Here is a 23,499-nt window from a genome sequence, read left to right on the forward strand (position 1 = left end):
TCCATCATTCATTAGGCACATTGCAATGGCATAGGCCAGATTGGCCTACTGCCTTTAGAAACTTGTATAAGGAATCATTCCGAACTTTGATCCTTCATCACCTTCAGTGATTAAGTGCTTAATTGCACACTAGTTTCTTTATCAGCTATCTCACCCTGTTAGAGTAAATGAGACAGATGTATGTGAATGCATGTGTGTGTATATATGTATGTATATGTATGGGTATAAAGTATATATGGAAGCTGATCAGAATTACATTTCACCTTTGTGAATGTACATTAATGACACTATGTAAAAGACACATCAAACACTTTATGTAGGGCATACGTAAATCTGTGTATCTATGTATTTACGTATGTAGGTTAGCTTAGCATTTTAAAAGCACCGAATCGCCTTCTGTGGTTGAGTGTTCAATAAACCCTTGAACTCTATGTTTAACATTTCTCTAATCCTGTCCATGGAGGACAGAAGAAAATGTATATATGCTGGTTAGCATTGTAAATGTGTGGCCACGTCTGTGGTAGAAAATAATAATAAAAAAAAAAAAAATTCCGAACTTTGTATATCACTTACGTCAGACCACTCCTGGAGTATGTAACTCCAGCCTAAAGTCCATACCCCAACTAGGTGAATACAAGACGACATGCAGAAAATAATTACAAATTGTATTCCCAGGTGTTGCCAGTCATTTGTTTTGCCATTAAAATATTTCGCTAGTTTCAGGATTTCCCAGGTAAACTTATTTAAAATCCTGGACGTGTTTATGATCTTTTGTACTAAAGTTTATTTTAAAACTCATATTTTATTTTATTTTAAAGTATGAGCCCCAAACTCATACTCATAATTATACATACTTATACATACTCATACATAAAACGGGTTTGTTATAGGGTGTATTTTCGGTCGGCATTGTCTTGCCACCTCGCACGTGTTGACAAATTTACATCTGTAATTTATGACCAAATAGTTTGGTAGAAATAAGTATGTTAGGTAAGTATGGCCACGCGGGTAAGGTAAAGCCTGGCCACTCGGGTAAGGTAAAGCCTGGCTACCCGGGTAAGGTAAAGCCTGGCCACGCGGGTAAGGTAAAGCCTGGCCACTCGGGTAAGGTAAAGCCTGGCCACCCGGGTAAGGTAAAGCCTGGCCACTCGGGTAAGGTAAAGCCTGGCCACGCGGGTAAGGTAAAGCCTGGCCACTCGGGTAAGGTAAAGCCTGGCCACGCGGGTAAGGTAAAGCCTGGCCACTCGGGTAAGGTAAAGCCTGGCCACGCGGGTAAGGTAAAGCCTGGCCACTCGGGTAAGGTAAAGCCTGGCCACGCGGGTAAGGTAAAGCCTGGCCACTCGGGTAAGGTAAAGCCTGGCCACTCGGGTAAGGTAAAGCCTGGCCACGCGGGTAAGGTAAAGCCTGGCCACGCGGGTAAGGTAAAGCCTGGCCACGCGAGTGAGATAAAGCATGGCCACTCGGGTAAGGTAAAGCCTGGCCACTCGGGTAAGGTAAAGCCTGGCCACGCGGGTAAGGTAAAGCCTGGCCACGCGGGTAAGGTAAAGCCTGGCCACTCGGGTAAGGTAAAGCCTGGCCACTCGGGTAAGGTAAAGCCTGGCCACTCGGGTAAGGTAAAGCCTGGCCACGCGGGTAAGGTAAAGCCTGGCCACGCGGGTAAGGTAAAGCCTGGCCACTCGGGTAAGGTAAAGCCTGGCCACGCGGGTAAGGTAAAGCCTGGCCACTCGGGTAAGGTAAAGCCTGGCCACGCGGGTAAGGTAAAGCCTGGCCACTCGGGTAAGGTAAAGCATGGCCACTCGGGTAAGGTAAAGCCTGGCCACTCGGGTAAGGTAAAGCCTGGCCACGCGGGTAAGGTAAAGCATGGCCATGCGGGTAAGGTAAAGCATGGCCACTCGGGTAAAGTAAAGCCTGGCCACTCGGGTAAGGTAAAGCCTGGCCACTCGGGTAAGGTAAAGCCTGGCCACTCGGGTAAGGTAAAGCCTGGCCACTCGGGTAAGGTAAAGCCTGGCCACTCGGGTAAGGTAAAGCATGGCCACTCGGGTAAGGTAAAGCCTGGCCACGCGAGTGAGATAAAGCATGGCCACTCGGGTAAGGTAAAGCCTGGCCACTCGGGTAAGGTAAAGCCTGGCCACTCGGGTAAGGTAAAGCCTGGCCACTCGGGTAAGGTAAAGCATGGCCACTCGGGTAAGGTAAAGCCTGGCCACTCGGGTAAGGTAAAGCCTGGCCACTCGGGTAAGGTAAAGCCTGGCCACGCGGGTAAGGTAAAGCCTGGCCACTCGGGTAAGGTAAAGCCTGGCCACTCGGGTAAGGTAAAGCCAGGCCACTCGGGTAAGGTAAAGCATGGCCACTCGGGTAAGGTAAAGCCTGGCCACTCGGGTAAGGTAAAGCATGGCCACTCGGGTAAGGTAAAGCCTGGCCACTCGGGTAAGGTAAAGCCTGGCCACTCGGGTAAGGTAAAGCCTGGCCACTCGGGTAAGGTAAAGCCTGGCCACTCGGGTAAGGTAAAGCATGGCCACTCGGGTAAGGTAAAGCCTGGCCACTCGGGTAAGGTAAAGCATGGCCACTCGGGTAAGGTAAAGCCTGGCCACGCGAGTGAGGTAAAGCATGGCCACTCGGGTGAGGTAAAGCCTGGCCACTCGGGTAAGGTAAAGCATGGCCACTCGGGTAAGGTAAAGCCTGGCCACGCGAGTGAGATAAAGCATGGCCACTCGGGTGAGGTAAAGCCTGGCCACTCGGGTAAGGTAAAGCCTGGCCACTCGGGTAAGGTAAAGCCTGGCCACTCGGGTAAGGTAAAGCATGGCCACTCGGGTAAGGTAAAGCCTGGCCACTCGGGTAAGGTAAAGCCTGGCCACTCGGGTAAGGTAAAGCCTGGCCACTCGGGTAAGGTAAAGCATGGCCACTCGGGTAAGGTAAAGCCTGGCCACTCGGGTAAGGTAAAGCCTGGCCACTCGGGTAAGGTAAAGCCTGGCCACTCGGGTAAGGTAAAGCCTGGCCACTCGGGTAAGGTAAAGCCTGGCCACTCGGGTAAGGTAAAGCCTGGCCACGGGTAAGGTAAAGCCTGGCCACTCGGGTAAGGTAAAGCCTGGCCACTCGGGTAAGGTAAAGCCTGGCCACTCGGGTAAGGTAAAGCCTGGCCACTCGGGTAAGGTAAAGCCTGGCTACCCGGGTAAGGTAAAGCCTGGCCACTCGGGTAAGGTAAAGCCTGGCCACTCGGGTAAGGTAAAGCCTGGCCACTCGGGTAAGGTAAAGCCTGGCTACCCGGGTAAGGTAAAGCCTGGCCACTCGGGTAAGGTAAAGCCTGGCCACTCGGGTAAGGTAAAGCCTGGCCACTCGGGTAAGGTAAAGCCTGGCCACTCGGGTAAGGTAAAGCCTGGCCACTCGGGTAAGGTAAAGCATGGCCACTCGGGTAAGGTAAAGCCTGGCCACCCGGGTAAGGTAAAGCCTGGCCACTCGGGTAAGGTAAAGCCTGGCCACCCGGGTAAGGTAAAGCATGGCCACTCGGGTAAGGTAAAGCCTGGCCACCCGGGTAAGGTAAAGCATGGCCACTCGGGTAAGGTAAAGCCTGGCCACTCGGGTAAGGTAAAGCCTGGCCACCCGGGTAAGGTAAAGCATGGCCACTCGGGTAAGGTAAAGCCTGGCCACCCGGGTAAGGTAAAGCCTGGCCACTCGGGTAAGGTAAAGCCTGGCCACCCGGGTAAGGTAAAGCATGGCCACCCGGGTAAGGTAAAGCCTGGCCACTCGGGTAAGGTAAAGCCTGGCCACTCGGGTAAGGTAAAGCCTGGCCACTCGGGTAAGGTAAAGCCTGGCCACCCGGGTAAGGTAAAGCCTGGCCACTCGGGTAAGGTAAAGCCTGGCCACCCGGGTAAGGTAAAGCCTGGCCACAGGTTATAATGAGCGGGTTTGAGGGGCAGGTTTAAGTGTCAAGTAAATCATATATTGTTTCGTTGAGTAAAATCATGCTTAGTATTTCAAATGAATAATTAATAATGAATATTTTAATATTTTTAAGAGCCTAGTGATTTGTATAATTAATAAAGTTCATAAGAATTCTTTAAGCGTTGCAAAATTGTGTTGTTAGATTTTGAGCAACATTACAATTGAATACAATTAAGCACAACAGGTAAATTAAGGTTTATTAAACACAAGGAATGAATAGGATTTATCTGAAATAAGATAATTTATAGAAATCCTAGCCTATCCAGTACCTTGGTACATTAAATATATAGAATCAACAACCAATGTTAACTAGAAAGTTTATAACTAAACTTTATTGTAGGGATTCGTAGAAGATTTAAATACGTCGCCTCCTCTTTGCCTCTCTAGCCTAGCCATAGGTCTTTATGTAATCAGGTAATCGCAACGGGCAGGTCATAATGGCAGACCTGAATGAAGTTTCTTAGTTTATTGTCTATTGGCTATCATCCAAATGATAGCTCCACTGTATCTATTGGCATGATATACATGTCTTTGCCCTTCCAAGCCCCACCCTCTACTTTTCTACATTACTACCTCTCCCTCTCACCCTCAGTGGATCAGATGGTCTGATCCACAGGGAGGCCTATCTGGTCTCCTCAATATATCGAGGATGACCGAATAAGCTAACGTGCCCAAATTTTCTGACTTTTGTTTATTTTCAGCTTCACCGTGTTTACGTTGACGCTTGTGTTGCTAAAGGTATAAATGCGTAATATATGCATGTTGTATAACTTGTACACTCATATATTGATACAATAGTGCGAGAATGGTCTCTCGGGATTTACCCACGGCTACCTAAAGTGGCATATTGCAGTGCTGAGTGCACCAGTCTGTGCACAAGGTTATGTCTTGCTTATCACAGGATGCAAAGGATGTATCACTGACAAGGTTGGTATCGCTGGACAGCCCACATGGCTAGCAAGTGATAACAGGGAGGCTGCCGTGTGTCCAGTGGGAAATTAAACGGGACGAATTAAGCATTTATGCCATAGCAATATGAGAATCGAGGAGCTCAACACGTTTGAAGTTGCAGGTTGTTGAAGAGAGCAAACCGCAATGCGGGGACACATAAGCCTTGACTTTCGGGGTCACAACCCGTCCTCCTAATAGAACTTCGCATTTTGACGTATACGTTACCTAATGCCAAAATCGTCGAACTGGAAAATGGTAGCGGCTCGCGAAATTGACATACTTCCCGTTTTCTGTTATGGGTCCTCTGGTAAGTTAGGATAAGGCACTTTAGTACAACAGTTTATTGAGGTTGGGAACGTTGGCGAGAACTGGCCAAGTCACCAGCCAGCCTGGTCCAGTGGCTGCTACTCGCTTAGCATACATATATGAGATGTCACCGCCTGCCCCACATGCTTCGCTCGTGGCCTGCATGGTTATGGGGCATGTCTGTGTGCTTGCCTGCACGCGTGTCACCATGAGATACCACTTGCGCTCGTTGTAGAGATACAGCATGTATCCTGCTTTACCGCAGCGGTCCCCGTGGCGCAGTGGTAAAACACTCGCCCGGCTCTTCGCGAACGCTTTGGCCTGGGTTCGTATCCTGGCCGGGGAGGATTGACTGGGCGCCAATCTTTAACCGTAGCCTCTGTTCACTCAGCAGTGAATGGGTATCTGGTTGTTAAACGATATGGCGGGTCGTATTCCGGGGAAAAATTAGAATTAAGGACTTGCCCGAAACGCTATGCGTGCAGCTAGTGGCTTTACAAGAATGTAACGACTCTTGTATATATAAATAAAAAGTACGGCGGTGGGGGGGGAAAGCCTGTTATCTTACTGCTTTTTTTTTGGGGGGGGGGGAGTAAAGAGGAAGGAGAGGCATAGGTGAAGGGAAGTTTAGAAGTGGGAAGTACAGTAAGAGGTATGAAAGCAGGCGGGCTGTCCGCCTTGCTGACTAACTGTGCTACCATGCTGTGTGTGGACATGAGACCAGCTGTCAGACTAAGTATGAAGCTGCGTTCATAAGTGATAGTACTAGGAGTCGAGTGGCAGCTTTACTGTGAGTGTGGTTGTTTGTCTTTCTGTGCACTGGTCTCGGTGCTCAGATAGAATTTCTCGCCCACTTAGCACCTGTAACAGGTGAAGGCTGGAATTAAGACAAACCCGATGTCTTAATTATGACATCAATATGTAATTATAATCATAATTATAATCAATATGTCTATCAGTGTGATACCACATTACACTGTCAGTGAATGTGAGCTTCTCATACACCATACACTTAATCCTTGTACTCACCTAGTTGTGCTTGCGGGGGTTGAGCTTTGGCTCTTTGGTCCCGCCTTTCAACCATCAATCAACTGGTGTACAGATTCCTGAGCCTATTGGACTCTATCATATCTACATTTGAAACTGTGTATGGAGTCTGCCTCCACCACATCACTGCCTAATGCATTCCACCTGTTAACTACTCTGACACTGAAAATAATCTTTCTAATGTCTCTGTGGCTCAACTGGGTACTAAGTTTCCACCTGTGTCCCCTTGTTCGTGTTTCTCCCGTGCTAAAGAGTTTGTCCTTATCCACCCTGTCAATTCCCCTGAGAATTTTGTAGATGGATATCATGTCTCCCCCTACTCTTCTGACTTCCAGGGACGCGAGTTTCAGCTCCTTTAGCCTTTCCTCGTAGCTCATACCTCTCAGTTCTGGGATGAGTCTGGTGGCATACCGCTGAATCTTCTCTAACGTTGTCTTGTGTTTAACTAGTATGGATTCCAAGCTGGAGCTGCATATTCCAGGTTTGGTCTGACATAAGTGGTATACAGGGTCCTGAACGATTCCTTACATTAGTTTCTAAAGGCAGTTCTTATGATGGCCAGTCTAGCATATGCCGCTGATGATATCCTTTTGATGTGGGCCTCTGGGGATAGGGCGTGTGTGCTATCGTGATTGTTGCCTGTCCCATTGTTGATATGTTGTGTATGATTGTTGCCTGTCCCAAACCTGCACACAGAAATAACATCACATGAGACCAGAAGACATGGCAGGATGTGCAGAATACCTCCGTTGAAAAGCAGAGGTGCAACAGGTACTCTGAGGGAGAACTATCAACATCAAGGGCCCGAGACTGTTCAACACGCTTCCGCTACACATAAGGGGCATAACTGGCCGACCCCTCACAGTGTTCAATAGAGAACTGAATAAGCACCTCCAAAGGATACTTGATCAACCAGGCTGTGACTCATACGTCAGGCTGCGAGCAGCCGCGTCCAACAGCCTGGTTGATCAGTCCGGCAACCAGGAGGCCTGGTCGACGACCGGGCCGCGGGGACGCTAAGCCCCGGAAGCACCCCAAGGTAACCTCAAGGTAGGTCCCATTGTTGATCTGTTGTGTATGATTGTTGCCTGTCCCATTGTTGATCTGTTGTGTATGATTGTTGCCTGTCCCATTGTTGATCTGTTGTGTATGATTGTTGCCTGTCCCAGACTACAGCTGTTATGCATGATGATTGCCCGAGTGTCTTGATTGGAACACGTGTGTTTTTTTGCATATTGGCACTGTTAGGGAAGCTGTGTCAGTGATTGGTTGTCAACAGTGTTAAGTTTTGTCCACGAGTGGACTGTGGTCGACTAGGTCATCCCATGTCTCTTTAGTGTGATAATAGCCTTGCTGACACCAATCAAGAGTAAATCAAGCACTCATCGTATTAGTAAAGTAATTGAACAAACAACAGAATGCTTCATGCGGTATTAACATTGAACTACTTCTAAGTACTGCCTTTACTCATACTTAAGCCTTTAGCCCGATGTCCGTAACAACTAATTGCCTATTAGTCACTAAACTATAAATGTGACGAGGACCCAACGAGGTGTCACTTAAAGCGCTTCATTTTGCACTGAAGAGATTTCCATGACCAACTTTGATCAGGACCGGGTGAAGCAAGTGTTGGGGGGGGGGGGGGGGGTGCACTATAGACCCTTATTCAACTGTACAGTCAGGCCCTCTGTGGCTTGCTCTCGTGTTTGATGATTCCCGCAACTCTGTGGAGCGTTCGCCATATGCACATTGCTGACGTTGCATGCAAGTGCAGTCGTAAAAAACAATATTTCCACAACATTTGTTGAACTTTCAATGATTGGTGGACTCTGACTCCAAGGACCTGTATCGGTCTGCTGCAAGGTAACGTTGTTGTGATCTGAACTGTTATGCCCCACATGCAAGGTCTTGTATTTTCGGTATTAAAAAGCACTTTCCAGTCTTCCGACTATTTGTGGAGTCCCTGTCGATCTCTTAGTAAGGCCTCGATATCATTTTCACTTCCGGCTTGTGACATTTTGTGATACTGTCACCCATGTTGTCCCTCGCCACATTGTGTTGTCCCACCTCATCTCTGACCAGTACGTTCTTCAGGAGAGTGCTACTTCACGGTTGCGTGGGACTGCGCGGCCACCTCTGACCACCCAGACACGCGTCACCCACACGCGACGGGGCTCAAACTCACCCATATCCCCACCCAAGACAAACTGGAAATGCCGCCACAACAGCGCGGAGCAAACACCTCCAGCGGCGAGATGTTAGAGACGCCTCGTTATCAGGGGACAACACTGTTAAGGGGACCCAGGACTAACCAGGTGCAGAAGTCTGAAGATGACGACGACGACGACGACGAGACACTAACAAGAGAGGGAGCCCTAGTGTACCTGGTGGAGGGCTTCCTTCCACCTGAACCCAAGGAGATGCTTAATGTCAGGTGGGTGATCGAAAGTGTTTACAAGTACAAATTAATTCATTTGGTTGAGGACGGGCAGCCTGTGTCTATATACATGTACATGTTAGGCTTGTATGGATGTCCCCTCCAAGGTGGAACTGCTGACCCTCCCCCAGGATGCAACCCCACAACAAACTAACTTATCTCCCCGGTACCCGTTTAGTTCTTCATTTCTTCATACGAGTCGGTAAAATCGTTTGTTTATGACTCGACATGAGCTTTGTTTATTGGTTAGCATTGATTTTTTTTTTATTATTTTATTTGAAGATAGCACCATGTGTTGACAACGATGGCGATCAGCACCAGTTGAAAGTAGACATTACAGTTGTTTTTGATTGTTGCTGCCCATTGTGCACCCCATACTCATCCTGTGAGCAGTAGTTCATTGTGTACTCCATACTCGTCCTGTGGGTGGTAGTTTATTATGCACCTGGTGCTACATATTCTATCAGTTACAATAGATTATACAGTGAGGTAATTTGTTTTATTAACTTAAAATAATGTTCACAATTGGATAGCGCAGAATAGTAGAAGCGTGGCTATTTATGTTAGTCTACACAGCATATACGCTCGCCATGTATATGTTTCCTTCAATTACTAAAAACTAAATATGGATACAGTGCAGGAATTTCCTATATTTTATAATTTATGATAAAATAATTATCAATTTCATGCAACGTACATTTAAATTAATCTCTAAATGGTTAATTTTTTTGCGTAGTATGAAATGTAAGTATGTTGTGTGTGTCGTAGTGTACACACTTTACACTTGGCATTGAGTCCCATACAACCATCTGCCAGAGATACCTGTAGCCAAGTCGTATTCCAGCTGTGACAACTTCTCTTAGGCTATTGTCTGATTTACCCCATACACCAAAGAGCCAGAGCTTAACCCCCGTAAGCACAACTAGGTGAGTACACATGTTGCGTGTGACTGGTCTCATTGTGATGAACAGTGATGAGCTCTTGATGGTCCCTATTTGCACTCCTTCGCTTCCAATTTATCCGAGTTCTCGTCTAATGACACTTTTTAGAATTCTATTTGATAGCCTCGGATTATTTTCAACAATGTTTATATTTACTGCAAGCTTGACAAGGTGTTGATGTCTAGTGTCCCTCCCTTTTATACAGCCATTGTTCTGGCTCTGTTTCTTCGGTGTTACTGTTAATGATCTTTATTACCTGCTTTCTGAATTACCAGACTTTCTTGTCGATCTTTGACTAAATACTGTATTTGAATCGTGTAATCGGGGCTGCTTGGAGTAGGTCCTATGGTACTCCTACTTCATACAGAGATTGCTGCTGAAGACTTGTGTCGACCCTCAGTATGAGGTTGAGTCCGGCTAAAGCTCTATTGCCGCTGCCCAATCCCGGGCGGGATCATTGATGCATGCCGTCATTGGTCTTCTCTTATTGGTTGCACTAAGTTATATTCCCTCCAGAACATAGTTGTCGGATAGGACGTCAGAGCGTCACCTTGTAACCTGGTAACGGCTTCATAATACAAATTTATATATCCTATCACCCTAAACCGTATCTAAGGGCACTAGGAAATGATGTACCCGTCCTAAACCTTCCCTGAGGGCACTGGGGCAGGATGTACCCGCTCTAAACCCTCCCTGAGGGCAAGATGTACCCGCCCTAAACCTTCCCTGAGGGCACTGGGGCATGAAGTACCCGCTCTAAACACTCCCCGAGGGCACCGTGGCATCAAGTACCCGTCCTATACCCTTCCCGAGGACACTGGGGCAGGATGTACCCTATGGTAAACAATTTGTCGGGAGCTCCGGCCATGCATCCCCCCACTCCCTGGTCGTGTCATGATGCTGCACGATGATGTACTGTTTACATTTATCTCCTTCCACACAGTGTTTTCATAGCGTATATACTGAGAATATACTCTAGTCCCTGACTACATCCAGGATTGAAGTATACTTGCTGGTTGGTCATTAAGCTATTGTGACGGATTAAATAACCCTCCAGAGGTTGATAAGCCTTAGCAACAAATGATGAATTCAGTGTGTTTTCTAAACACACTGGTACACATCTCTGCATGGTCGCCTCTGTATAACACACTCATGTTCAGCGCCACTCTCTCTTTCTCTCTCTCTCTTCACACAAACTTATTAATGTCTGTTAATCCCTTCCACTCGAGTTCATTTTCAAACTAAGTGCCACCATGAGTGCTGTGTTCAATGTACTCGTTTCGAATTTTATTCTTAAGTGTTAGGCAATGTTCGAATTGTGAAGTCTGAATGCAGAAGGGGTCAAGATTAGTAGGGATCTAAAATAAAACATATTATGTACTCTCACAACCCAATATACCTTCTTGTATAAATACGTAAATAAATAAATAAATAAATAAATAAATAAATAAATAAATAAATAAATAAATAAATAAATAAATAAAATGGAAAATATATCGACCCATCCTCCTGTTTAAGTAGTACTTATAGTATCGATGTGGACCATTGTACATTTATTGACGTAAAAGGCAGTTAGAAAGTAGAAACCGGTACTATTGAATTTGGACGAACCGGAAATGTTTTTAGCTTACCTGAGAGCCACTAACAAAAATTTTCCGGATCAACATCCTCCAAATTGTTCAGTATTTCAAACGTTTCATTAAGATCCGCCCTGTCATGCCTGGTTTGCAGTGTTGTTAGCCCTGTGACCCTCGACCGTTCCTGATACGTGAGTTGACTTGGCTCTGGAATAATTTTTGTTGTCCGGTGTGGCACTTTCTCCAGAGCAGCAATATCCTTCTGAAGATGAGGTCTCCATGCTTAGATATAGTAATCCAAATGGGGGCGCCCCAGAGATTTATACAATTGAATCACGACCTTCTTTTCCTTAAGTCAAAAGTACGCTTGATTATTCTAAGTGTTTGGTTAGTTTTTTGAGTGCTGCCCCTACCTGCTGTGTAACTTTCATTGAATGATGGAGTTTGACTCCAAGGTCATTTTCTTCCTCAATCTGCTGTAATGTAAAGTTGTTAATTTGGTAGTTGTGGCGTGGGTTGTTATGCCCCACATGCAAGGTCTTGCATTTTCAATATTAAAAAGCATTTGCCAATCACCTGACCATTTGTGAAGTTCCTACAGATCTCTTTGTAATGCTTCAACATCATTATCATTTCCAACTTTACCATACATCTTTGTGTCAACTTCAAATTTGTGGTTGTGGTCTGTAATATGCTCATCTATGTCATTGATGTGTAATGACAAAAAGGGTTGGCCCCAAAAGGGACCCTTGTGGTACGTACCCCACTTATTACATTTCTCCAGTCAGATTTATTCCTATTTAACACCACTCTATTTTCTTTGTTTTAACCATGGTTTTATCCATTCTAGTATTCTTCCATTTATTCCATGTGCCTGTAATTTCTTTGCCAGTCTTTCGTGTGGCACCTTATCAAAGACTTTAGCAAAATCCATGTATACTGCATCAACCGGAAGTCCTTTGTCTGAGTAGCCGTTTATCGTTTCCAAAAATGTGAGCAGGTGTGTAAGGCAGGATCTATTGTGAGCAGGTGTGTAAGGCAGGATCTATTGTGAGCAGGTGTGTAAGGCAGGATCTATTTTTAACAAACCCACGTTGTGTCGATTTTACAAGACTGTTCACTGAAAGATGGTGAATGATTCTCTCCCTTAAGATTCTCTCCACGAGCTTCCATGAGCTTGATCTTTGTACTGATGTGGCAAAGAAAACCTGACCTAACCTTCTTAGGCCTAATAGAAATACTCACTGAGGCCTAATATAGTACATATATGTGCTATAGTCGGGCTAAGAATATTTAAGTTTGGTTTTTAGCGTTACCTTTTTAGACTATAAAGTGAATAGTACCAAATTCTACTGTCTAATTGTCCATTACGCCTATAATAATTATAATTAAGGTTCCATACATAGTCTATGTACGCTGGTCCACATAGTTACGGGAAGTACTATCTAAATAGGAATATGGGTTGAAATATAAATATATATATATATATATATATATATATATATATATATATATATATATATATATATATATATATATATATATATATTATATGCAAACAAGCCTGAACAGTCTTCAGGCATATATTTCACTGAAAACTCACACTCCAGAAGTGACTTGAACTCATACTGCCAGAAGCAATGGATCTGATGTACAGGATCCCTTAACCACTCGACCAACACGACCGGTCAAAAGAGGATGGTAGCCGAGGTTATTTCCATCCCCCCGCCGGTACTCGGTTGGTAATCTTGGGCATGGTATTTTATCAAATCACCTCATTCTTTGGGGCACACGTGAGGAACACAAATGCGAACAAGCCTGAACGGTCTCCAGGCATATGCCACTGAAAACTCACACCCCAGAAGTGACTCGAACCCATACTGCCAGAAGCAATGCAACTGATGTACAGGATCCCTTAACAACTCGGTTTAGGTCCTGGGCAGCGGGCTGTGGCAAGGCTCCTCTTGATGATATCGTTGACTTCATGTTTTGCAATCTTACCCTGTGATTAACGACATACCAGACCATGATAACCATTTTGGTCTGCCATTGCTCTTTGGTAGATGCACCTGTGTTCGGTGAGGATGGGGGGCGGCAAGGTGTAGGGCAACTCCAATGCGGAGGGTGTCATGATTGAGGCGAATTCTGAGGGCTGCATTGGGCGACAGCAAATAAAAAATTCCTGGCATGGGGTGTTATTATCGCTAGGAGGTGGGCTTTGTTTTCATCAGATGCGTTCTAAAGCATTGTTGTGGCAGTCTTTTCCATTATGGGGCTATTCTCAGTGGGCCTGTTTGTGGTCTTTTGGAGCTTGTGGTCGGGGTAAGGGGTGTGTAATGGTTTCCCATTGACTGGCTTCTTCAGTGAACTTTGGAGCATGAGTTCCCACTGAGTTTCTCATAAGCTCTGGTAGGTTCTTTCCTACCAATTCGTTGGCTGCTGTGCATGAGGATATGAATGCTGGAAGTGCTACCTCAGTTGCCTTTCGTATGGCTATTCCCCTGTTGCTTGGTCCCACTGACTGTCATCTAAATCCAGATTAAGTGCCTTCCTGGCACTTAATATATTACTTAAGGAGCTCATCATATTGACTTAGTAGTAGGTTGCCAAAAGTGGGTGCACACCTTAAAAAGTACGTTATCCAGGGTAAGGTAAGGCACTTTGCGAGAAGGTAGAGGGAATCATGGGAGTCCAAGTCCCCTATTCTCTCTTCCATCCTTTTAGACCATTAAACCTTTCTTCAAGTACTGCAGCAATGGCATTGTGCCCCAGAGGTGCTCCAAGTAGTGTGCTGTCAGTGAGTTCGATGACTGAGGCTTCTGGCAAAACTGATTTCACTGCATTCACTGCATTAATGACTACCTTGCTGGATGAAATAATTTCTCACTTAGAGAGGTTAAGAACGAGACCCCAGGATCTTTCTTTGTGACTTCACCAGCTGCGGGTGTTCCAGCAGGGAGTCTTGTGGGCCTGCCAGAGTGCCATCATCCAGAAACCAGATGTTAAACTCACTGGACAGTCTGCTTGTGATTTCTCGAACCGCTATGCAAAAGAGGAAAGGTGCAAGGGGGGTCTCCTTGATGAATTCCCTCTGCTGAGGTGACTTCTTGTTCGCCAAACAGAAGCGATGAATCTTTGTTGTATGTAACCTGCTGACACAGGGGAGAAGGCTTGGACAATGTTCCTGGACTGCGGTGAGGACTACTTCCCTTTTAATAGAGTTGAAACAATTTTGTAAATATAATTTTACTACTGCCTTGTGTTCGGTACGAGAACTAATGTAGATTCGTGCAGCTTGGGCTGCTGCTTCACAGCCTTGGGTGTGTGTGTGCGTGTGTGTGTGTGTGGGAGGGGGGGGGATAGCAGTAACAGTTGATTGGCATTTGAGAGGCGGGCCGAAAGAGCAGAACTCAACTCCCGCAAGCACAACTAGGTAAATACAACAAGGTGAATGCACATAACAATAGGGGCGCCTGATGGCTGAGTGGACAGTGTTCTGGATGCGTAGATCTAGGGGACCTGGGATCAATCCCTGGCTATGGTGGAAACAAATGGGCAGAGTTTCTTTCACTCTGATGCCCCTGTTACCTAGCAGTAACAGGTACCTGGGAGTTAGACAGCTGCTACGGGCTGCTTCCTACGGATGTGTGTGTGTGTGTGTGTGTGTGTGTGTGTGTGTGTGTGTGTGTGTGTGTGTGTGTGTGTGTGTGTGTGTGTGTGTGTGTGTGTGTGGAGAAAATAAAAATCCGTTGTTTGATTGACAGTTGAGAGGTGGGTTGAAAGAGTCAGAGCTCAACCCCTGCAAGCACAACTAGGTGAAAACACAAACACACATACACGCACGCACGCACACACACACACACACACACACACACACACACACACACACACACACACACACACACACACACACACACACACACATTCATTCATTCATACCCTCCCTCCCTGCCCCTTCCTGACTAACCCTATCACAATATAGTAGGAAAAGCAACAAACATGGCAGGAAGGTGCATCAAATGGCAAAGGGAAAAGTCAGTGACCAAATAATATAATATAATACAATACACACATATACAGAGTATATATGTTATATAATTATGATTTTGTTATGTCCTATAACAAAAGTTTAAGAGATGTGTAAATATTTAATTCAAAATGATCTACTGCCAGAAATCTTGACTAAATATCCCCAATTTGCTAACTGTAGGTAATATCTGAGTGATTGTAACCTATCCACCACTACCCATTGGATGGGGTCGGGGGGGGGAGGGGGGCAGCGGTGTGTAGGAAAAACATATCAATTGTGGCACTGGCTCTCCACGCCAAATATCCCCAGTTTGCTGACTGTAGGTAGTAACTGAGTGATTGTAACCTATCCACCGCTGCCCACTGGATGGGGGGGGGGGGCGGTGTGCAGGACAAACATATCAATTGTGACACTAGCTCTCCACATATGTCAGTTGCTTAATTTAGAAACTGTACTTGAGGTCGATCTCGAACCCATTGTTGATGTGACGACTTATACTGAATTTTGTAACTAGCTCATCAAGATTGTTACTTGCTTAGCTAAATGAATTGTGGGGTTCAGTCCCTGAGCCCATTATGTGCCTCTGTAACCCTTTCCACTACCGCTCACAAGATGCATAATAAATGAACTAAACTAACTCTCCACATCACATATGTCAGTTGCTTAAATTATAAAATGTACTTGTGGTCGGTCTCGAGTCCATTGTTGATGTGACGGTGTGCATTAAATTTTGTAACTAGCTCATCAAGATTGTAACTTGCTTAGGTTAATTAATTATGGGGTTCAGTCCCTGAGCCCATTATGTGCCTCTATAACCCTTTCCACTATCACCTACAAGATGAGTATGGGGTTCATAATCAATTAACTAAACTAACCTTTCATTCACTGTACACTTCAGTCATGTCAACCATAACTGTTAGGAGGAATGGTTGGACTTAATTTGTGTGTGTGTTGGCAGCCTGGTGTGTGGAGGTGGGGAGGTGTGTTGGGGGGCGTGTCCCCCACCCTGGACGCTGCCCTGCTTCTGGCTCTACGTCCTCCTCCTGCTGGTGGGCCAGGTCGTCGCCTCCACCGTGGAGTCCATCTCCGACGCCATCTGCTGTGACACCATCGGTAAGTGGTTGTGACCATTATGGTGGGTGATAGTGAGGCTCACAACCCCCCCCCCCAACCCCATCCCCCGCACTACCACCCACCATAATACACCCATTGGAGCTGTGTTTCGTCTGTTATATAATTTATCTCCAAATATTCTACAATAATGTTTTCTGGTGATTTTTTTCTAGAATCTTTCGTGTAATGTATGTTAATGACACTGGTCCATATAGTTTAGTGTTTTATGTCTCTGCAGGCTGCCCCCCCCTCTCTCTCCCCACCAAAGGTGACGTAATTAAGCAGGTCTAGAATTGTTGTGATAAGTGGAGTACAGTTGTCTGCTGACACATATATGGAGCACTTAGTGTTCGATAAGATTAATGCCAACTTCAACAAGTCATGACTCTGGGGACACACACACACACACATACCATATGCTTTACACCTCCCACTAGTGCTCTATAAATTTTATCTCTCTCTCTCTTTAACTAAGACTTGGGTTCATAGGGACTGTCAAATGACGTGCCTAATGAAGCTGCATGCGAGAGCTGTTATCCTACCTCAGCTCATCTGAAGCCTGCTCCTAGAAACTCATTTATTTCATGAGAATATACCTTGAAACTATCACATAGGGAACTATCATATAAGGAACCTGATGAACTGCAAGCAAGAGCTGTAACCTGCCTCAGCTCAGTTGAAACCTACTCCTAGAGGCCCAGTTATTTCATGAGCCTATTATATGCATCAGTAGGAATAGCCTTTATTCATTAACAACATTAGGTAACAATCATATAAGGAACAGGATGAGCCTGTAACCAACTGTGCCAAAGCCTTCATATGTGATCAGTTAACCTGATCTCCCGTGTATCAACCTGTTGAGCAAACAAGTTCCAGATGCGAGTCAGCCTAGGACTGAGTGATCGCTGATGGAGTGATGTTCTTGAGAAAGGCAGTTCCAGCATGAGACTGTTGAAGGTTGAGAGCCTAGTGCCACGGGTGGCAACTACTAGTACTCCACGAAGTTGGACCAGATGCGGAACTTTAAGGATGTTGACCTTGTACATGACAGCAAGATCACCAACGTCACGACGGTGTTGTAAGCTCTGATATTCAGACCATTCCCAGCAGACTTGGTCAAGACTAGAGATAAGCCTTCTTGTCCATCTCTCCTCTTTGTCCAACAGTCTGATGAATGATGGGAGGGCAGGGGATCCAGGAAAGGGGTGCATACTCTAGATGAGAATGAACCTGTGCTTCATAAGGCTTTGCCGCCCTTGCTGTCAAGAGGGTGTGAGATGTGCCGTAGGGCTATAAGTTTCCTGGCTGCCTTTTGAGCTAAGTTAAGCACATGGGTCTTCATTGTCATTGAAGAGTCCAACTTCATTCCCAAGATGTTTCATTTCCTAAGATCAGATATTATGTACCTCGCCCTGCCCTGGTGACGCTCTATTACACTCTCATCTATCCTTATCTCAACTATGGTATTTGTACTTGGGGTTCTACTACCCAAAATCATTTACGTCCTCTAATTATTCAACACAAAGCTGCTATTAGAACAATATCTAACTCTGGCCCCAGACATCACTCGGTACCCTTACTCAAATCTCTGAATGTTAGATATTAAGTCACTGCACATCTTATCATGTGTACTCTATATATTTAAAACTCTGAACTGTAATGTCAATCATGACCTTAAAAGCAAGAGTACGACTTGATCAATCTAGAAATGCTCTACAAATCAAGGGACCCAGAATGTGGAATGACCTTCCCAATCATGTCAAAGGCTGTACCTCTCTCAACCAGTTTAAGATAAAAACTAAATACTACCTAATAAACTCCATGTAACCTACCTCACCCCTAAATGTCAACCCATGTTGAGTGTCTTCCTGAATATTGACTTAGCTCATCATATTGACCTAGTAGTAGGTTGCCAAAAGTGGGTGCACACCTTAGAAAGTACGTTATCCAGGGTAAGGTAAAGCACTTTGCAAGAAGGTAGAGGGAATCATGGGAGTCCAAGGCCCCAGCTATTCTCTCTTCCATCCTTTTAGACCATTAAACTTTTCTTCAAGTACTGCATCAATGGCATTGTGCCCCAGAGGTGCTCCAAGTAGTGTGCTGTTACTACCAAGTAATGGGTTCGATGACTGAGGCTTCTGGCAAAACTGATTTCACTGCATTAATGACTACCTTGCTGGATGAAATAATTTCTCACTTAGAGAGGTTAAGAATACCTCTGGGTATTCCCTGGGATACCCAGGGTATCTCCTTGTGACTTCACCAGCTGCGGGTTTTCCAGCAAGGAGTCTTATGGGCCTGCCAGAGTGCCATCATCCTGGAACCAGATGTTAAACTCACTGGACAGTCTGCTTGTGATTTCTCGAACCGCTATGCAAAAGAGGAAAGGTGCAAGGGGGTCTCCCTGATGACCTTACTATTTTAAACAATGCTGTTTGTTGATCAACTTCTATAATTGCTATTTTCTGCCATTTCCCCCCGCCCTCCATGTTCATTTACTGAGCGATTAATGATTCTAGGATTTTGCCAGTAATGGAGAGCAGTGACACTGGTCTGTAGTTACCAACCACTGAGTGGCGGCTCTTTTTGTGTACTGGAACAACGTCTGTCTTCTTCCATAAGGAGGGCCATATTCCTTGAGCTAGGCAGAGTTAGAAGAGGCAAGTGAGAGGCGGAACTTTATCTGGCCCCACAGCTTTGCTTGTGTCTAGCTTTTTAAGGAGATGAAGAACTTCAGCCTGCCGTATAACCACTTCAGTCATCCTAGACACAGTGTTTGGGGCAAGATGTGGAGGCTGACGTTCAGGATCAGGGACTTGCATTTTGGCAGCAAAGTGGTTTGTCAGTAGATCATCCTTCTCCTGATTGCTGGTTGCCACAGTACCATCCTCTCGGTTTAGAGGCGGGATTGTGTCCTCAGATGAATATCCCTGTAGATCCTTCACCAGAGACCACAAGACCTTGGATCCAATCCTTCCAGATACAAGTTTTCTTCGAGTTTCGGATTCCATCTGGATATAGCCCACTTTTGAACTTCTTTCATTATTCGACAAGATTGTATATGAATGTTTCTGTTATGAGCCGAGGGATGCCGTTTAAATCTCCTCTTGGCCTTAATTGTTTTTGGCTTCAGCTGCCATCCGGCAGCGATATCCAGACCAAGGCTAATCAGTAGGCTTGGTCACATACTGCCGGTGAGGGCTATGCCTATACGAGTTTTTACATTCTTGTACAAGCACTGGCATGCATTTCTTTTATTAACAAGCTTGGGTATACACGGCAATGTGCTGCTAACCCTATTCTATCTGAAAGATTACACAGTGTAGATAAAAATCTAGCACGCATAGCATTTCGGGCAGGTCCTTAATCCTATTTCCCCCCCCCCCCCCCCCAGAATACGACCCGCCAGATCGTTTAACAACCAGGTACCCATTCACTGCTGGGTGAACAGAGGCTTCAGTTAAGGATTGACGCCCGGTCAATCCTCCCAGGCCAAAGCCCTCACGAAGCGCCAAACACGAATACTTTACCACTACGCCCTGGGGGACTGCCAAACCCTGTTGAGGGATGCATCCTGGATGAGAAAGTCGGTAGTTGGTTTAGGATTGGGAACCTAGATAATCCTAAGTACAGGCTTCCTGTACTCCCCTGACAGGAATTATTACAGTGTAACAGCCCGGCAGGTGTGGACGGCGACTATGGGCGCCAGCGGGTGTGGGGCGCCGTCAGCTACGGCCTCCTGGGGGTGGGGAGCGGCCTTCTGGTGGATTGGTGGTCAGGGGATAAGACCACTAAGAACTACACTCCTGCCTTCCTCCTCACCGTCGCCTGCGGTGTCTTGGATATCCTCATCTCCGCTACGTGCCTCAAGGTGAGTGTTTAGGGACCATCTGTCTCATGGTGAGTGTTTAGGGACCATCTGCCTCAAGCAGTGGGTTTAGTGGGCCATCAGCCTCAAGCAGTGGGTTTAGTGGGCCATCAGCCTCAAGCAGTGGGTTTAGTGGGCCATCAGCCTCAAGCAGTGGGTTTAGTGGGCCATCAGCCTCAAGCAGTGGGTTTAGTGGGCCATCAGCCTCAAGCAGTGGGTTTAGTGGGCCATCTGCCTCAAGGAGTGGGTTTAGTGGGCCATCTGCCTCAAGGAGTGGGTTTAGTGGGCCATCTGCCTCAAGGAGTGGGTTTAGTGGGCCATCTGCCTCAAGGAGTGGGTTTAGTGGGCCATCTGCCTCAAGGAGTGGGTTTAGTGGGCCATCTGCCTCAAGGAGTGGGTTTAGTGGGCCATCTGCTCCCCCTCTCAGTAAGGTAACCTGGATGTAGTTCTGGGAGTTCTACTACTCTCCAAGCCCGGCCCTTGACCCCAAAAGTTTGGTGTCAAGTAAGTTTGACATCCATTAAGTTTTGGGGTGTGCTACTTATCTCAACTTGCAGAAACTTTGCAACCTTTAGGGTGTTGTGGCTGACCCTGGGGTGTTGGGGGCAGGCCCTGGAGGGGTTGGGAGGGATCCTGGGGTGTTGGAAGGGATCCTGGGGTGTTGTGCATGACCCTAGGGGTGTTGCAGGGGTGACTCTGGGTGTGACTGGGGATGTTGGGGGCCCATTGCCTCAAGCAGTGTTTAGGGGCCATCCGCCTCGAGCAGAGTGTATGGGGGTCTGCTGCTTATCTCAATGTGCAGAATCTTTGCAACCCCTTGGGGTCTTGTGGCTGACCCTGGGGGGGAGAGGGAGGGATCCTGGTGTGTTGGGAGGAATCCTTGGGTGTTGGGAGGAATCCTTGGGTGCTGGGAGGAACCCTGTGGTGTTGAGAGCGATCTTGTGGTGTTGGGATGTATTGCAGGGTGTTGTGAGGGATCCCTAGGATATTGGCAGGTGCTGAAGGGGGTGTGTTGAGAGGGACCCTGAGGGTGATGATAGGGACCCCTAGGGTGTTGGATGGAACCATGTGTCTTTGGGAGAGACCCAAAATCACTGTACTACCCCCATGCTTCCTGATCACTAAACTGCCTGTATATCTATTCCACAGGTCCCCAGACTGAAGGATGGTACCGAAGTATGGAAAGAACTGAAGCCGCTTCTTCACCAGATTCACTTCCTAGTCTTTCTATCTCTCGCCTTTCTCGTCGGATTCTATGATGGCCTCGACACAGGATACGTCTTCGTGTAGGTATCTCTTACATCCTGTAGGATGGTCATGGACACAATTTATGCCACAGTCTCAGATGTGAGATGTTTTGGTTATTTAATTAATGCACTAAGCCGATCTCTTGAAAGACTGGCTGAATGATTGATCTTGTATGTATTTAATTCAACATCTGTCACTGATTGAATGATGATGTGGGAGGATGGTTTGAGTAATTAGCTGTGAAATAGCTAATTTATTTGTCGGGTGGGAGGGTACATTTTGTATGAATAGCTGTAAATAATTGATAGGGACATTTCTAAGTGTTATTTAACTTGAGGACTGACTAAACGAGTGTCCACTTAACGAGTGGACAGAACTCCCCAAGTGAAAATTAGCAAACGAACATGACTTCATGTTGCCACGCCACTGTCTGCACAACCCCCCCCCCCCTCCCATTCCCTGGGAGGAGGCGCCTCAGACCCCCACGCCAGCGATGCACCCTGCAGTTCTTAGGCTGGATGTCAAAATACACAAAAACACCGCCAACCGGAGGAAGGGAGGGATGCCAGGGAGCCTCGGGACTCGCCCAGAAAATGGTGTTTGATTACATTCAACGCTGGTTTTCTAGGGGGGAGCTCTGTCAGCTCCCCGGAGCTAACTACCCAAAGAAAAGAAAAAACAGGGACTTACCCGAGCGGCGGTCAGTCCTCATTCCTCAACGCGAAGCCGAGACAACTGGTTGCAACCGCTGACCCAATGCAACGCAAGCCCTACGATCAGGGACATTGACAAGGTAGCGAGGGACCAGGACCCTGTTTGACCTCCAAAAACCCTGTGCCCGAATGTTAACCCAAGACATATTGCCAAACATGGCAGTCAAGGCAGCAAACTTATGCACGTTGTGGGCACGAGGATAGACCACAGGATGGCTAGCCTTAATAATCCTGCGGATGACCTGGGAGACCCTAGCCCGGGAATAGGGAAGAAGGGAATCTGGATCAGCCCACAGCGCATCCCTGACCACCAAAGCTGTGGCGCACAAAGACGGCTACATCCAAACAAACCTACCACGAGGACCAAAAGTGCAGAAACCACTACGCTGGAGGAGAGCATGAAGCTCCCCGACCCAACCCCCAGAGGCCAATGCCAACAGGAAAAAGAGCCTTGGAAAAACAATGTTGTATCAAAGGGGTCACCACAAACCGAGGAGAAGAGAGGAAAGAGAGCACCAGGTCCAAGGACCAGGATGGCTCAGGCGACGCATGAGCAGGCCAGAGGTTAAACAACGCACAAGACAACTTGCGAAACGGAGCAGACGTAACATCATTACCGAACGCAAGCTGAAGCAGCTCCGCTAGCACCACACAATAGGAGGGGACAGTACTCGGCATAAGATGACGGTCCTGAAACAACCACGACAGGAAGGACGAAACAACCCTATCAGATACCGAAGTACACCTACACAGTGATAGGAAGAACCGGAAGGACTGCCAGGAAACCTCATACTGCCACCAAGATGTAGCATGCAGATGGAAGACCAACAACAAAGCCACCTGCGCCCCATACAAATGGTGATAGACTCGACTCAGAAAGACCAGACATGAAGACTCAAGGAGAAGAACAAACCAGCTTCATAATGGGAAGGACCGACCTCCTGAAGGAGGCAGAGCAGCGAGAAGACCCCTCGGGTTCGGACACCGAGCAAGCAGCTCCTGAAACCAAGGCTGGGCCGACCACCAAGGGGCCAAGAGGACTACTCTCCCCTGGTACGTCTCCAAGCAAGTCAGGACTTGGAGCAACAGCTGAACTGGGAAAAGAGGTACAGGTAACAACACCAGTCCTGCCTGAAGGCATCACCCTCGACAGCCTCGCAGTCGGGGAAGGACACCATGTATACCGGGAGATGCCTCGACCATGCCAACACAGAGAGATCAACTTCCAGAGGCCCGAACATCCGGCAGAGCCACTGGAATGATTCGGCATCGATCGTCCATTCCATGGACAGGGGAAGGAAACAGGACAGGCTATCTGCCAGGACATTGGAC

At 46.8% G+C, this 23,499-nt stretch overlaps 1 protein-coding gene across 4 annotated transcripts in view; it reads left to right on the forward strand.

The window, feature by feature from the left end:
* The window catches only part of LOC123759584 (uncharacterized transporter YwbF), a 45,602-nt gene that overhangs the window by 10,977 nt on the left and 11,126 nt on the right, over positions 1 to 23,499 (forward strand). For all 4 annotated transcript variants that reach the window (XM_069317272.1, XM_069317274.1, XM_069317268.1 and 1 more), the window contains 4 exons: positions 8,335 to 8,674; positions 16,184 to 16,338; positions 20,022 to 20,209; positions 21,356 to 21,492. In XM_069317272.1, coding sequence (XP_069173373.1) covers positions 8,335 to 8,674; positions 16,184 to 16,338; positions 20,022 to 20,209; positions 21,356 to 21,492 — 820 coding nt within the window. The remainder of the gene's footprint in view (positions 1 to 8,334; positions 8,675 to 16,183; positions 16,339 to 20,021; positions 20,210 to 21,355; positions 21,493 to 23,499) is intronic.

This window comes from Procambarus clarkii, chromosome 8 (genome assembly GCF_040958095.1).
Source record: "Procambarus clarkii isolate CNS0578487 chromosome 8, FALCON_Pclarkii_2.0, whole genome shotgun sequence".
NCBI lineage: Eukaryota > Metazoa > Arthropoda > Malacostraca > Decapoda > Cambaridae > Procambarus > Procambarus clarkii.